The sequence below is a fragment of the Protopterus annectens genome, chromosome 10.part0 (assembly GCF_019279795.1).
Source record: "Protopterus annectens isolate FY-2018-M chromosome 10.part0, PAN1.0, whole genome shotgun sequence".
NCBI classification, from domain to species: Eukaryota; Metazoa; Chordata; order Ceratodontiformes; family Protopteridae; genus Protopterus; species Protopterus annectens.
Genome location: NC_056744.1, coordinates 1,380,007,621 through 1,380,022,707, shown reverse-complemented (window position 1 = coordinate 1,380,022,707; position 15,087 = coordinate 1,380,007,621). Strand labels below are relative to the sequence as shown.

Below are 15,087 nucleotides of genomic sequence, written 5' to 3'. Positions count from 1 at the left end.
TGCCCCCTGGTGGTTCAGAAGTGTCAGGGGATTGTCCTGCAGAAAGCTGCAGGACCAGGAGCTCTCTTTCTTGTGTGAACTCGGTGGGTGAGTCCACCCCTGTGGAAGTCAGAAGGGGAGAGTGGCAGAAGGCTCCCAGGCATGGACACTCCCTACTGGGTGCGAGGGTGCCAAGAGTGTGGCCCCCGGTTGATCGGAAGTGTCAGGGGATCATCCTGCAGAAAGCCGCGGGACCAGGAGTTCTTCTTCCCGGGTGAGCTACGAGGGTGAGTCCGCCCCTGTGGAAGTCAGAAGGGGAGAGCAGTGTAAGGCATCCAGGCATGGAGCACTCCTGCCAGGGAAGTGTGAGGGTTCTGTCCCCAGTCGGGATGGCGGCCGCGAAATGCGGCAAAGTCCATCTCATGTATCTGGACAGGAAAGGAGGAGGATGCGGAAGTCCCGATGAGGTCGCAACTGCTGGTCGATGGCCGAGGGGAGTTCTGCAAGGTCGTCCAAAAATGGAGGGAATTCCTGGTAAGAGGCCGCGAGGGATCAGAGACACGACCCAGTTAGGCAGCCTGCAGGGGATATGCGGGAGAGGTGGACCGTGGTGTTCTGGACCGGATTGGAGGGGAGAGGGGTGGAAGGGTCCCAGGCATGGAGCACTCCCCCCTGGGTGTGAGAGCGCCAAGAGTGCACCCCTCGGTGGTTTGAAAGTTTCAGGGGATTGTCCTGCAGAAAGCTGAGGACCAGGAGCTTTCCTTCCTGTGTGAACTTGGTGGGTGAGTCCCCCCTGTGGAAGTCAGAAGGGGAGAGCGGCAGAAGGCACTCGGGCATAAAGCACTCCCCCCTGGGTGCAAGGACGCCAAGACCATGCCCCCCCAGTTCAGAAGTTTCAGGGGATCATCCTGCGGAAAGCCGCGGGACCAGGAGCTCTCCTTCCCAGGTGAGTCTGCCCCTGTAGAAGTTGTAAGGGGAGAGTGGCAGAAGGCTCCTGGGCATGGAGTGCTCCCCCCTGGATGCGAGGGCACTGACAGCATGCCCCTGGTGGTTTGGAAGTGTCAGGGCATTGTCCTGCGGAAAGCCTGGGACCAGGATCTCTCCTTCATGGGTGAGCTAGGAGAGTGAGTCTGCCCCTGCGGAAGTCGGAGGGAGAGTGTGGCGTAAGGCACCCGGGCATGGAGCGCTCCTGCCAGGGAGGTGTGAGGATTCCATCTGCAGCCAGTACTGGATGGCGTTCGCAAAATGCAGCAAAGTCCCTTGTGTGAATCTGGTCAGGAAAGGAGGGGGACGCGGAAGTTCCAACTAGGTCGTGGTTGCTGGTTGGCAGCCGACGGGAGTTCTGTGAGGTCAGCCAAAAATGGAGGGAGGTCCCGGTGAGAATCCACAAGGGCTCAGAAACACGGCCCGGTTAGGCAGGCTCCAGGGGATATGCGGGAGAGGTGGACTGTGGTGCTCTGGACCAGATTGGAGGGGGAAAGTGGCATAAGGCTCCCAGACCTGGAGCGCTGCCCTTTGAGACTGAGGGAGCCGAGACCACGCCCCCCCCCCCGGTGGTTCGAAAGTTTCAGGGAGTCATCCTGCGGAAAGCTGCAGGACAAGCAGCTCTCCTTCCTGGGTGAAGTCGGTGGGTGAGTCCCCCTGTGGAAGTCAGAAGGGGAGAGTGGTGGAAAGCTCCCGGACCTGGATCGCTCCCCCCTGAGTGCGAGCGAGCCAAGAGCGCACCCCCCACGGTGGTTCAGAAGTTTCAGGGGATTGTCCTCTGGAAAGCCACTGGACCAGGAGCTCTCCTTCTCAGGTGAGCTAGGATGGTGAGTCCACCACTGCGGAAGTTGGAGGGGGAGAGCAGCGTAAGGCATCCAGGCATGGAGCTCTCCTGCCAGGAAGGTGTGATGGTTCCATCCTCAGCCGTTACGGGACTGCATACCCGAAATGTAGTAAAGTCCTTAGAATGGCTCTGGACTGGAAAGGAGGGGGCTCGGAAGCCCCAATGAGACCGGGCCTGCCCCTCGATGGCCGAGGGGAGATCCAAGAAGGTGGCAGGGATCAGAGGGAGGTCCTGCTGAGAGGCATCCAGGGCATGGAGACACAGCACAGTTAGGCAGCCTGCAGGGGATATGCGGGAAGACTGGGACCATGGTGTTCTGGACCAGAAAGGAGGGGGGCTCAGAAGTCCTGATGACATTGGACCTGCCCCTCGGCGGCCGAGGGGAGTTCTGTGAAAGTGCCGGGATCAGATGGAGACCCCCCCTGACAGGCTCTGAGGGCCATGAGACACAGCACGGTTAGGCAGCCTCCAGATTTAATGGACGATGGGGTCTCCCGTCAGAGTCCAGGTCCCAGGCCCGGGTGATGTTTTGCTGCTCGTGCAATATTTCCCCAAAAATAAGACCGGGTCTTATATTCTTTCTCCCGGCGAAATGTGCATTAGGGCTTATTATCAGGAGATGCCTTATTTACCTGCAACGTACAACAATCTAGCTTTTCTCAGTTATTCATGTACAAAAATTGACAATAATTAATGAACACAAATCAACATTTCTTCATGTACAAAAATCAACATTTATTCATGTACACAAATTGACATTTATTTTGTACTTTTCTATTATTGGACAACAGTTCTAATAATGGGTTGACAGTTGTGTGAGAATTCTACATAAACAGTGCAACAAACATTTCATCTCCAGAATATCTGCACCTTGGCTTTCACAGTTATTCAAATAAAGTCATGTCATCTTCTTCTGGGACATTGTCACAAGTGTCCAACCCCCGAATTTCGGCCTGAATTTCTTGTGACTCCATTTCCTGTAGCACCATTGGCCTCAGTCGGTCATGTCTAGCAATAGAGCTCTCCTTAAATGAGCACTGCTTGTCCAAGTAGCCTGCTTGTAGTGCATTCGCAACACAGCTGTCAGTGATTTAAGTTTCCATGCTGATTTCTCTCCATTCTATTTTCAATGTAGTCATTCATGTGCAAATGGTCCTTGAATGGCTTATTTATTGCAGTATCAAGAGTCTGGAGATAGGCAGTCATTCCTGCGGGAATCATTATTTGATCTATTCTCCTCCGTGCTAGGAATTTCTTCATTTCTTTAGAGTGGTGAGTGCTGGTTGAATCCCAGACTAGCAGACCTCTTTCGCCTTCTCGCAAAACAAGTAGCAGCATTACATTGACCCACTTCCTTATAACTGCTTGTGTGCACCAGGTTTTTGGTTTCAAGAATGTAAATGCATGAAACATTTTCAATCTTATCTTTCTTGCCCTTACTAATGATTAGAGGAGGGGCTTTCTTTCCATCTAGATGAATTGCCAAAATACAGGTAACACATACACTTTTGTAACCAGTGGAGGGAATGTAGATTGACAAGGCACCCGTCTGATCAATTGTTGTTTGAGATCCCTGGCCCATAAACACTGCAGTTTCATCCATAGCAATCATGTTTGAGGCTTGGAATTTAGAAAAGTCAATGCCATCAACAAAGGACTTGAACACAAGTGCATGTTTAATAACTTCAGTATCTTCCAGCTTGAACAGTGTTGTTGATCTTCTTAGAAACAGTTCATATCACTGAAGGAAGCCATCCAGCCAATGTCGTGATGCTTTGAATTCTTCTGGGGATATTTCCAACTGTGATGCTATTGCAAGGGCAAATGCTTGAATATCAGCCCTGCACACAACCAAAGCCTTTGCTCTCCTGTTAACAATCCACTCACAGATGATGTCTTCAAGCTCATGAAATAATAGTTGCCGACCTGATCCACGCTTATACTTCTTAGCATTTCCTTCATCTGCCTGTTGACTGAGGTTAACGTACGCTGCTCACCATTTTCAGACCATTCGGAGATCTAACTTCTTCTCTTTACAGAAAGCCGTCAGGTTCTTTCCATGGGAGTCCTCCATGATTCCTTTCTTGTACTCGACAGATTAGCTCTTTCTTTTTGCACTCATCTTGTCTGGGGGGGGGGTTAATTGAAGACTTAAGCGACGGGAGTGACAACACAAAATGGCACCAGTTATGAAGAGAATGCACTACCACAGCTGCTCGTCACCATGAGCGCACACTTACCGCGCGTTGTCTGTACTTTGACCGATCAAAGAACACCTGCGTGGGTTTATGGGCCAAGGATCTCAATCGTCAAGTGTGCGTGATGATTAGGTTACAGTAAGAATTGGAACTGGGGCTTATTTTTGGTGTAGGGCTTATATCATGAACACCCTGGAAAAACCATGCTAAGCCTTACTCTGGTTAGGTCTTATTTAGAAAGAAATACAGTATATATATATATATATATATATATATATATATATATATATATATATATATATGTATGCATATATGTGTGTGTGTGTGTGTGTGTGTGTGTGTGTGTGGTGTGTGTGTGCGCGCACGTGTGTGTGTGTGTGTGTGTGTGTGTGTGTGTGTGTGTGTGTGTGTGTGTGTGTGTGTGTGTGTGTGTGTGTGTGTGTGTGTGAATACTTTATATCAGGATAGATAGTTATAGATATATGTGTAACAAAATTCCTTCCATGTCTAAAGCCACCTAAAATGCAGTTAAATAAATACTTAATATTCAAAACTACAGCATGTTTTTCTGTGTCAGTTAAATGTATACAGATTCTGCCTCAGGACCACCAATAAAGAAGGCCTTGTCATTTACTTATAAGGTCCACAGAAATTTGATTTTACTTACCTTCCTGAATGAACAATGTCTGAATTAGAATGAACTAAATAATCTTTGGTGCCTTGCACTGTAACATGTATAACTTCTTCCACATCGCATTCTTGAATTCAGTATATGCAAGAGTACACACATCATGAAGATAACATAGTTTTGATTTGTTAGCTGATCTCTAGCGATAATCCAAACAACCATGTCACTTTAGGAGGCAGGGTGATGAGAAACTGACTGGCAAGCTACTTAGCCTATATTTTATTTGCATGGCTGCTATCACTTGCAGCCCATTTGAACTTCAAACTGTGTAAATGATAAAGGGATGGAGATAAAAGTAAAATGGTACATGGTTGTGACAGCCAGGAGTACAATATTGGGGTATGATATTTACTAGGGTGTGCAGAAAGCAGCCCAGTGAATAATGCTTCAGAGGTTTTGCCATATAAAGAAGTACTCTCACATGACTGTTTTGCTCAGGACTATAAACAAGAAACAGTGATATAAAAAGTGATTTTCTTAGTTTCTGCCAGTAAGGCTGAAGAATAACAAAAAAGTTTAAAAAACTGCATTGATAAACTATGAACTTAGTGATTTTAGTTGAGTGAGGCTGCAGCCCTGCAACCCACTATCATGAGCTGCCTCTATTTAGTGTTAATATAGTCAGATATAACACTAAAGTCATAACTTGTCATATGGACTTAGAATTATTGAAGTCTGTAGCAGAAGATAATTTGTTCAGAAATAATGCACTACTAATACTGTAGTCTTACAATCTGACCTCCAAACTATGAATTCCATGCCATTGGAGTAGTCTAAAATAAAAAAAAAAACTCCACTCCCTAGAAGCTGTCTTCACCCTAGAGAATGCTGACATACGTGCAGTCACTAAGACATGGTTTAAAGCCACAGGGAGCACACCAGCAGTGCAAGGTTATAATGCCTTCCACATATTTAGACCAGCTACTATACAGACAGGGACTAAAGGTAGAGCTGTCTCTATTTACATCAAAAATAAAATACCTCAAGGCTGATCAAATAGGACAATGCACTTGAGCTGCTCCATGTACAAATCACCATAGGCAAAATCCAATATCACTTCATTGCAAGCTATATGTCCCTGTCTATGACCCAGAATACCCATACCATGTATTTAAACTTATTAGAAACACTCACCATCCAACCCAATACCATATTCATGGGCAACTTTAATTACCCCACTATTAACTAGAAATCCTATATGACACCAAATGTACAGGCACAGAGATTACTGGATTTTGTAAACACAAACTCCCTGGACCGGATAGTCAGTACACCAACCAGGGTGAAACCATACTGGATCTGGTCCTCACTAATATGAGAGAGTGCTACACAGCCCCTACTGTAATGTCTTCCCTGGTAAGGTTAGACCACAAAATGGTCTCCTTTGAAGTAAAAATAAAACCTGGACTCCCAGCTAAACCTGGAATATTCAGGAACTACTCTAAGGCTAACCTCCTGCAATTAAGTGATAACCTGGCAAAAGTTCAAGCCCCCGTACACCCTGAGAATACTGCTGCCTATGCAGAACTGTTCACAGAAACCCTGTACAAGCATGTTAATAGCTGCATTGAGGCAGCTATACTCACCAGGAAGAAGTAAAGAACTAACTCAAAAAACAAGCCACCCTGGTGGAATCACAAAATTAATAGGTTGTATAACAGGAGGAAGAAAATCTTGGCAAAAGTTAGGAGGTTCAGCACCCAGTAGGATAAAAACACTCTCATCAAACTAAACAAACAACTCAGAGGACAAATAAAGTCTACCAAAGCCAAATTTGGGTAAATTTGGCCTCACAGGCCAAGGACAACCACAAGGCATTCTTTAGCTATGTCTGCAACCATAAAGACAATACACAATTGTGTGCAGAGCTCATTATAAATGGAGCCACCTATACTGAGCCAGAAGATATAGTAAACCTACTGGCCGATAAATTCAGCTCCAACTTTACCTCTCTCTCCCCCTCAACCTTCCCTCAGTATATATCATCAAATATAACTCCCCCTGCTATCACTAGGGAACAGGTCCTTAATGCTCTCTCTCTCTCTAAGGCCAAGAACACTGCATCAGTGGGCCCAGACAATATCCCAGGATGCCTTCTAAATAGCAGGAAACATGACCTATTAGGACTTCTGGAATTGCTATTTAACTGTAGCATCCAAACAGGCTTCCTGCCACATGAATGGAGAGCAGCAACAATCCTCTCTCTGCACAAAGCTGGGCCATCTACAGTCCCTGGAAACTATAAACCCATGAGTCTCACTGATCTTATATGTAAAGCCATGGAAAGAATTGTCATGGAAATGATCAGTAGTGATATAGTAACCCTCCAGACACTAGACCCAACCCAGTTTGGTTTCGTCAAGGTCAGGTCATGCCTACTCAACCTGGTGGACTTCTTTGAGAAGATCACCAAAGCAATGGATGAGGGCAAAATGGTTCACACTGCTTACCTTGACCTGGCAGGCATGTGACAAAATAAGCCACTCGGGCATAGTTGACAAACTCAGGAGGTTAGGAACAAACTCATATGTCAACCACGAGATAACCAACTAGGAAGTTAGATCTGGGGAGTCCACCTCTACAAAGAGGGCAGTCACAAGTGGAGTCCCTAAGGGATCGGTCCTTGGACCTCTTAATTTTGGCATTGACTTCTCTGATGTCAAGGCCAATGTCAGTGGTCTCTGGCTGACTGAATTTGCAGATGATTGCAATTTAGGAGCTGTCATTGAATCCTACACCGACACAAATGTTTTCCAGGAAGGGCTGGCATAGGCAAACAACTGGTGTCAGAGCCATAGACTAAAACTAAATGCCAAGAAATGCATAATAGTATCCTTCAGGAAGTCATCCACCCCTTGTAACTATCATAGTGACAACTCACCCGTTAGCGCTGACCCAGTAGTCAAGAACTTAGGGACACACATAGAGAGTAATCTAACCTTTGACTATCACATGTCTACAGTATTGAGGAAATCATTCTTTGCTGCACAACTTATAAACAAAGGTATGGCATCTAAATCAAAGGAAGTCATTGTTACACTGTTTTTAGCATTCATCAGACCTATCATTAAGTAAAATTTCCCATTTGGTATGTACCTAACCAGGCATATGCAACAACTGGAACATCCACAAAGTTTCCTCACTAAAAGAATACAGGACATAAATAAAATGTCCTATGCAGACCACCTCAAGGCCCTATCCCTATATTCTGTCTCCTACAGACTTTTGAGAGGAGATCTATGCCTGGCATACAGGGCAACATCAGACTCCACTCTGATGGACCTCCTGCATATCCACAAAACAGCACCAGAATTACTTAAACCTCATCTGTGATATCAATAGGACCTGCTGGAGAGACAAGTATGTATCCCAGAGACTACCCCATCTCTGGAACAAGCTCCCCAGCCATGTGAAGCAGAGTTCCTTGCTAACTCAATTCAAGTGCAACTTGGGCAATTGGATGGGGAGCAGGAAATTCATCCCTGGTTTGGCACCTATGTCTCTGATGGACACAGACAACCTGTAAATGGTTCTTCTCCCAGGCCCCTGCTTATAAATGTTTCATCTCCCAAGCCCATGCTTACACTTATCAAGGGTATCAGAACTTGTCAGAGATGTGGGATGCATGGTTAGGCTTAAAAAGCCCCTTGTGGTTGTTACCCTAGTAAACATCTATGTATCTATGAATGTATTGTGTAGATCTGGGCCACTAGCTTTAAAACATCCTAGCATTTTCTTAGTCATTTTTGGAATTACCGCTGGTTAGATGTAAATACAGAGTAAATACTCTGTGTACTACATTTGTTCATGTAACAATTTGTAACACAAACAATAGGATGCATTTTATGCGAACAGAACATGGACTATTTCTATAAATTGGAGACTTTTGACATTCTCACCCTCTTGCAAGTGAAATATCATCCCTTTTTAGATCAGTCTATGTTAGCACAGAACACTTAGTAGCTTACCTTACATGTAACCTCTTGTGCACTGCTCATTCAGCAAATAGCACAGCCCATCACTTGCCACCAAACTGGTCTGATTACATCAGTCAGCCCACAGTGCGTTAAAGCCATGCTGCCCCCCAAGTTTAACACTTCTTAATACTTTTGGTGAGTTGTTCAACTTGCTACACATCTGCAAGTGCAGGCACTAGGTGAAACAGTAAAATAATACCTGGAGTTAGTAAGATGTCTTAATAGATGGTCCCTTAGCTTTTTTTTTTCCTTTCTTTTTATTTTTTTGCCACTTTGATGTATTTATTCCATGTAGCACTGGATAGTAGAATGCTGTTACAGTGCAGGGTTAGGCACCTTTTTGCTTATAACATTTAGTTCTCCTTCCCCAGTGCATGACATGCTACAAACATCTGTCTGCAGATGGGAGCATTTGTAATTAACTGCCCACCATAAACCCATTAGCCCCTACAGAAATACTGCCAGCCAGCACAAATACCCTGAATCCCCATAAAGGAGAAATAGTTGCCTGAGTCCTCTCAAGTCATCATCTAAACCACCCAGTTAGGCATCTAGTCTCATATCACTGAGTTAACCTGGGTCACTTGCATTGCAGATAACAACTCCTCATATGTACCACTGTTCCTACCTTGATGATTCTGGAGGTGAGCAGTACCTATAAGTAATTGGCAGAAATATCACATTATAACTGTTTTATGGAGAACCACATTATGTTATATGTACACCTTACTGTGCCACTATATTCACATTTCAAAAACATAACTATTGAACAACAGTGTGATACAACTCAGTTTAAAAGACTGATGGTGAACTTAAGGTAACATGTTTCTTTTCTTATTCTTCAGTACAAATGAGCAAACATTCAGAACTTAATCACAATATAGTATGTCATGATAACCTGGTTGCTTCAATCTTTCTGGTTTTAGATATGTAGAATGGTTTGTCTGCATTATATTCATCAAATACTCCCCATCGAAGGTGAGCCCATTCATGGACCAGCACATTTCCTAAGGAGAGTTTATAAAACACACTACATTACTATATGTTAATGTGCCCTTATTACCAGTATAATATTTTTTCATAAAAAAAATGTTAAGATGGTTGAAAACTTTTGTGCTTTACATTAAGAACAAAACATCAAAATCGTGCAAAAATAGTATTAACCCTTACACTATTGAGACAAGACAAAAAAAATCTAAAAAATACTATGTCCTACTATCTACATAAGATACTAAGATTACTTGTACATTTTATGGTTAAAATAATGTTCTCCATAGCATGCTGCTTGTGAAAACAACAGTTGACTGGTGATAGGCAATTATCTGTATTTGTTTGGATTTTGTGAGGCTTCACCCTCCATTTTGTTGATCAGCACACATGGTGCAATGCCTTGCTACACTGAAAATGTGGCTGCACAATTCTGCTCACTCATGCTGCTGCTGTACTGCAGTACATGCACTCCTTAGCTGAGGCTCACACTGCCATGGTCCCTATGCATGACACTGTACTTCTTACCCTTTCTCCAGGTGGCACTCAAGCTGTAGAACTAAGACCACTCCCTTCTCAAATGCTGAGCTTACCAACATCATCATGCTTCATTAGCCCCCTATACAGTGTCCTGGTTCCTAACAGAACCCAGGTCATGTGTGAAACAATCTTGACTTTATTCCTCTGAGCCATGGTGTCATCATTCAGTCTTTCTTTTTAGTAATCCATAGTGTACTTCTGGATGATTTCAGCCTGCTCTTTCCATTTAGGCTGCTTATTTCTAGTAATAAGTGAAATAATTTGTCTGGCTTTATTCCATATTTTGTTCCAGTAACCCTTCAGCTACATATATTTTAATTATTTTTAGAACTGTTATAATTTTATTCCCATACAGAATTTTTTTACTGTGAATATATTGTAAAGTTCTGAAAACAAAAACGTTACACTAAAACAAACTAAGAACTTAACAAAGCAAAAGGAAATGCCCCAAGATCAGAATGTGCTAAACTGTGGAACCTTTGCTCAAAAACGTTAAGTACTTTTGTCCATAACTGGTTTGGACTTCATCAGAACAAGTAACACACCAAGACACACAGTATATATACCCAAGCTGCCCCATCAAGCAACAAATAGGCAATTAAATAATTACGTAATTGAATACATCAATATAAATTAGAAAGGAATAAATTGATTAAAAAACTTCAAAGCACATAGCCCTTCATGAAGCAGAACACACTATAATAACAACCCAAAGAATATATTTAAATATGTAAGCGAACCCCAGCAACCACATAATAACACAAATACAATAAATATATATGCAACTATAAAAATATACGCATGATAACATTGCTAAAAACCTAGTTAATTGTCTGGATATTTTTAAAAAAACAATGTAGTACCTAAAAGGAAAACTCACTTTTTAATTAACCCTCAACTCAAATAACACAGTCCTGATCCCAAACATTCTAATGAGATCAACCCACATGTTTCAAAGACAGAATCCTCAAACTTTAGGCGAAAAAATTAAGATGATTTTAATTTTAAAATACTACTTATGGAGATGTTCACTGAGGAAGACATATGGATGCCGAAACCGGTTTGACTGTTTTGCTATAGCTTTGCTATAGTCTTTGGAGTTGCCACAATAAAATAGTTTCTTGGGTTTCACTACTTGGTGCTGGCCAGTTTTGTTAGTGTTTTTTGATATTCTCATTGAGGCCAGGGTCTTGGGTGGTATTAGTCCTTAACTGCCATCTTAAGTCTAAAAAACTGTGCATGAAATGATACATACGTTAACTGCATATTTTTCAAAAAAGGCCAAAATTTTGCAGAGTACTTTCAGGGAAGCAGGATACAAACTGTTTTGTTCATCTCAATGCTGCAGCTCCTCATCAATCTATAGAGAGAGAAAGCAAAAAAAGATCTCACCCCATGAGAGGGAAGAGCTGGACTGCAACTTGCTACATGACTGCCATCTGGTGGATACCAAGTAATTATGCAAACTATGAATAAATGAACAGTGGTTAGATGTATATGAAGTGGCAAACACTGGCACAATGAATCTGGATACAAGGTCACGAATAGCTTTTAGCCAGTGATACATTTGATTTTGTCTTCTTACTTCTAAGCAAGTATGCAGTTTCCTCAGTTATGCAATGACTTGCTAATTGGGTGGTACATGCTGAACCCTCTTCCAACAGAGATACTAAGGACACCTGTTTGCTGGACTGGTTTTTGCTTAGTTATGCCTCCACCCCAGGGACGTTTCTCTTCTTGTAATTCTGAACAAGGTTTGAAGCTGTGATCTGACTTGCCTGACCATTTTACCACCACTGGAACTCATTAAATCCTTTTGTCTTGCACAGAATAAAATCCACTCCAGTTCATCAAGTTGTGGTACAAGTCCTGATGTGTCCGCATTGTATGCATTCTGTGAAGAGTCCATGATCCAGAGAAAATGGCCAACAAATGTCTATAAAAAGGTTTGTGCAATCTCTGAGTTCTCAGGACTGTCAAAGTTCAGCAGCTGGGATGCAAGTCAACCACACTGGCATCTGCATTGAAGATGGTCCTCCAACCCTTTTTATAGATTTTTGGCAGCTTAACAGGTACAATCTTTTGCTGTTTTGTCATGCAGTCTCTTGATCAACACAGAGGCAGCTTCATGTTTGTACCCTCTGGAATACTATCACTTTCACCACTCTTGTCAAGAAATCCAAGCCGAGGCAACACCATCTCCAAACAGCATGGCAGCTTCTCGTTGGACATAATAATCATCACTTGGCCCACCCTGGCTGTCCTAGGTCTAGTGGGTCAATAACAATAAACTTAAACTGAAGTGTAGGGTTGTCCTTTAAATGTTCGTATAAAGCATTCCTATCTTCCTTTTTCTTAATATCATATAGATGCTGGTAAATTCTTTTTCTCAAACTCAATTTGGTTTTGCCAATATAAAATGCAAAGCAACCTTCACACAGGGCCAAATACACCACCCCTTTACTCCTACAACTAAATCTTTGGTGGAAAAAAATGTGCCCATAACCTCTCATAAAACAAGCAGTCCCTTCAAAAATCTGAAGACACTGACTACAATTACAACAAGTGGCCATCCTATATGCATGATTTCAGGACCCAAGAGCCTCCAAAATTGTCTACAATCTTTTCATAGTTTCATAGTTTCATAGTATAGTACTAGGCTATCTGCCCTAGGGCATTTATAAGCCTAGCCAAAGTGTGTGTGGCTTTCGCCACCCCATGTAATGATACAAAAGTGTATAAATTAAATTTAGTTTACTGTGCTCTGTCTAGTAATGACACAGAGATGACCCCCGGGGTAAACCTACGATCACTCATCCATTCGTCAAGATTTCTCTTGAAGAGAGTCAGTGAGGGGCTCGGCCTAACATGGACTGGGATCCTGTTCCAGAGTGCGGGAAGCCTCTGGGTTATGAATCTGTCCCTCCAGCATGTCCTATTCATATTTGTGCTGAGGTTTAGATCTTTAGCTCTCGTGGCTCTGATGGATTTGGATTTTTTGAGGTGGAGCATGTCCATTAATTCCGAATTGGACATGGCCTTGTACGTCAGGCACAGATCACCTCTGAGCAGGCGGTATGCTACTGAATAGAGCTGGAGCTTTTTTAGTCTGGCAGCATATGACATATGTTGGAGACCCTTGATCCTCTTGATGAGGTACTTATGGGGTCTCTCCAGCTGCTGCAGGTGCCGGGTGAGGTACATACCAAATGGGGCATTGTACTCAATCATAGGCCTGATAAGGGAGGAATATAGGGGTATAATGACATCCTTTGATCTGGATGTGAATCCCTTCATGATAAGGTGGGCAAGGTAGAAGGTCTTTCTAACCACTTTGGCGACGTGGGTGTCAAATGAGAGGTCACTGTCAACTTGGGTCCCCAGGTCTCTGATTACATTTTCTGTACTTAATGGATTACCACCTATGTGGTAATTTGTGGGTACTTTGTTTTTTCCAAAGGGGATGACTATTCATTTTTTGGCATTTAGTTTAAGGCCATGACTCTGGCACCAGTCATCTGTTTCTGTAAGGCCCTTCTGAAGGATGCATGTGTCAGCTGGTGTATCGACTATGGCACCTAGTTTGCAGTCATCTGCGAACTTTGTCAGCCACGACCCCCCTATGTTTGCCTGTACGTCTGAGAAATAAATGCCGAACAAGAGGGGTCCCAAGACAGAGCCCTGTGGGACTCCACTTGTGACTGGCTTAGAGTCTGACATAGCTCCAGCTATTCTGACTTTGCGGGTTCTGTCCTTTAGCCAGTTTGCAACCCATCTTGTGACAACCGGGTTTACATTTAAACTGTTGAGCTTGTCTATGATGCCTGAGTGGGGTATTGTGTTGAAGGCTTTTGCTAGATTCAGGTAGGCTGTATGACCTGCTTTGCCTTCATCGATGGCTCTAGTGACTGTTTCAAAGAAGTCCACCAGGTTTAAAAGGCAGGATCTGCCTTTTGCAAAGCCGAACTGGGTAGGGTCAATTGTCTGTAGGTCCTTGATGTCTTTGTTTATGAGTTCCATAATGATCCTTTCCATAGCTTTGCAGACCAGGCTGGTCAAGCTTATGGGGCGGTAGTTTCCAGGGTCTGTAGAGGTGCCAGCTTTGTGGAGTGGGACCACTGTTGCTGTACGCCAGTGTTCAGGGACATATCCTGTAGCAAGGCTAAGATTAAACAGCATTCTTATGTGCGGGATTAGCTCCTCTAGGAGTTCACATAGCACGCAACCCAGGACACAGTCTGGTCCCATGGATGCAGTATTTTTAGCTTTGCTGAGAGCAGCTCTCACCTGGACATCTGAGATGTCAGGGAGGTTGCATTCAGCTGGGATAATTATTTCATCTTTTGGGGGAGAGGGAGGGGAGAAATTTGCACTGAACCTGCCTGCTAGTATGTTGGCAATATCTGTGGGTTCAATGTATTTCTTGCCGTTATGAACTAACTCTGAGCATATCTGAGGGTTTCCGCCCTGGTTTCTAACATAGCTGAAGAAGGCCTTGTGTTTATCTTTAGTGTCTCTTATTTTTCTGTATACAATAGTGGGTTTTGATCCAACAATATCCATATTGTCCTTCTCTAGTCCAAAGCTATATCAATTCCTTTCAATTGTGAATTTAAGATCATAAAACTTACAAGTATAAGTTAAAACAAGGGCCCTATTAAAATAATTTATTTGCCCCCTCACTCTTATCAATAACACTAAAATTGGCAACAAGATGTCCCTTCGTGCCGAGTATGTCTGTAAAATGTCTCATTCTTCTCTTTAATTTGACCTGTTCAAATATATTAGATAAAAAAAGCATCAGGATAACCTCTTCTTCCAAACATTTCCCTTAGCATCCCCATTTAAAGCATCAGGATAACCTCTTCTTCCAAACATTTCCCTTAGCTT

The 15,087-nt window shown here is 43.3% G+C and overlaps 1 protein-coding gene across 1 annotated transcript in view; it reads right to left on the bottom strand.

The window, feature by feature from the left end:
* Positions 1–15,087, bottom strand: part of LOC122813606 (calcium-activated chloride channel regulator 1-like) — a gene marked incomplete at its 3' end in the record, with an annotated part of 1,902,671 nt that overhangs the window by 1,128,233 nt on the left and 759,351 nt on the right. The window contains 1 exon segment of the mRNA XM_044086018.1: positions 9,569–9,677. Within this exon segment, the coding sequence (XP_043941953.1) occupies positions 9,569–9,677 (109 nt within the window).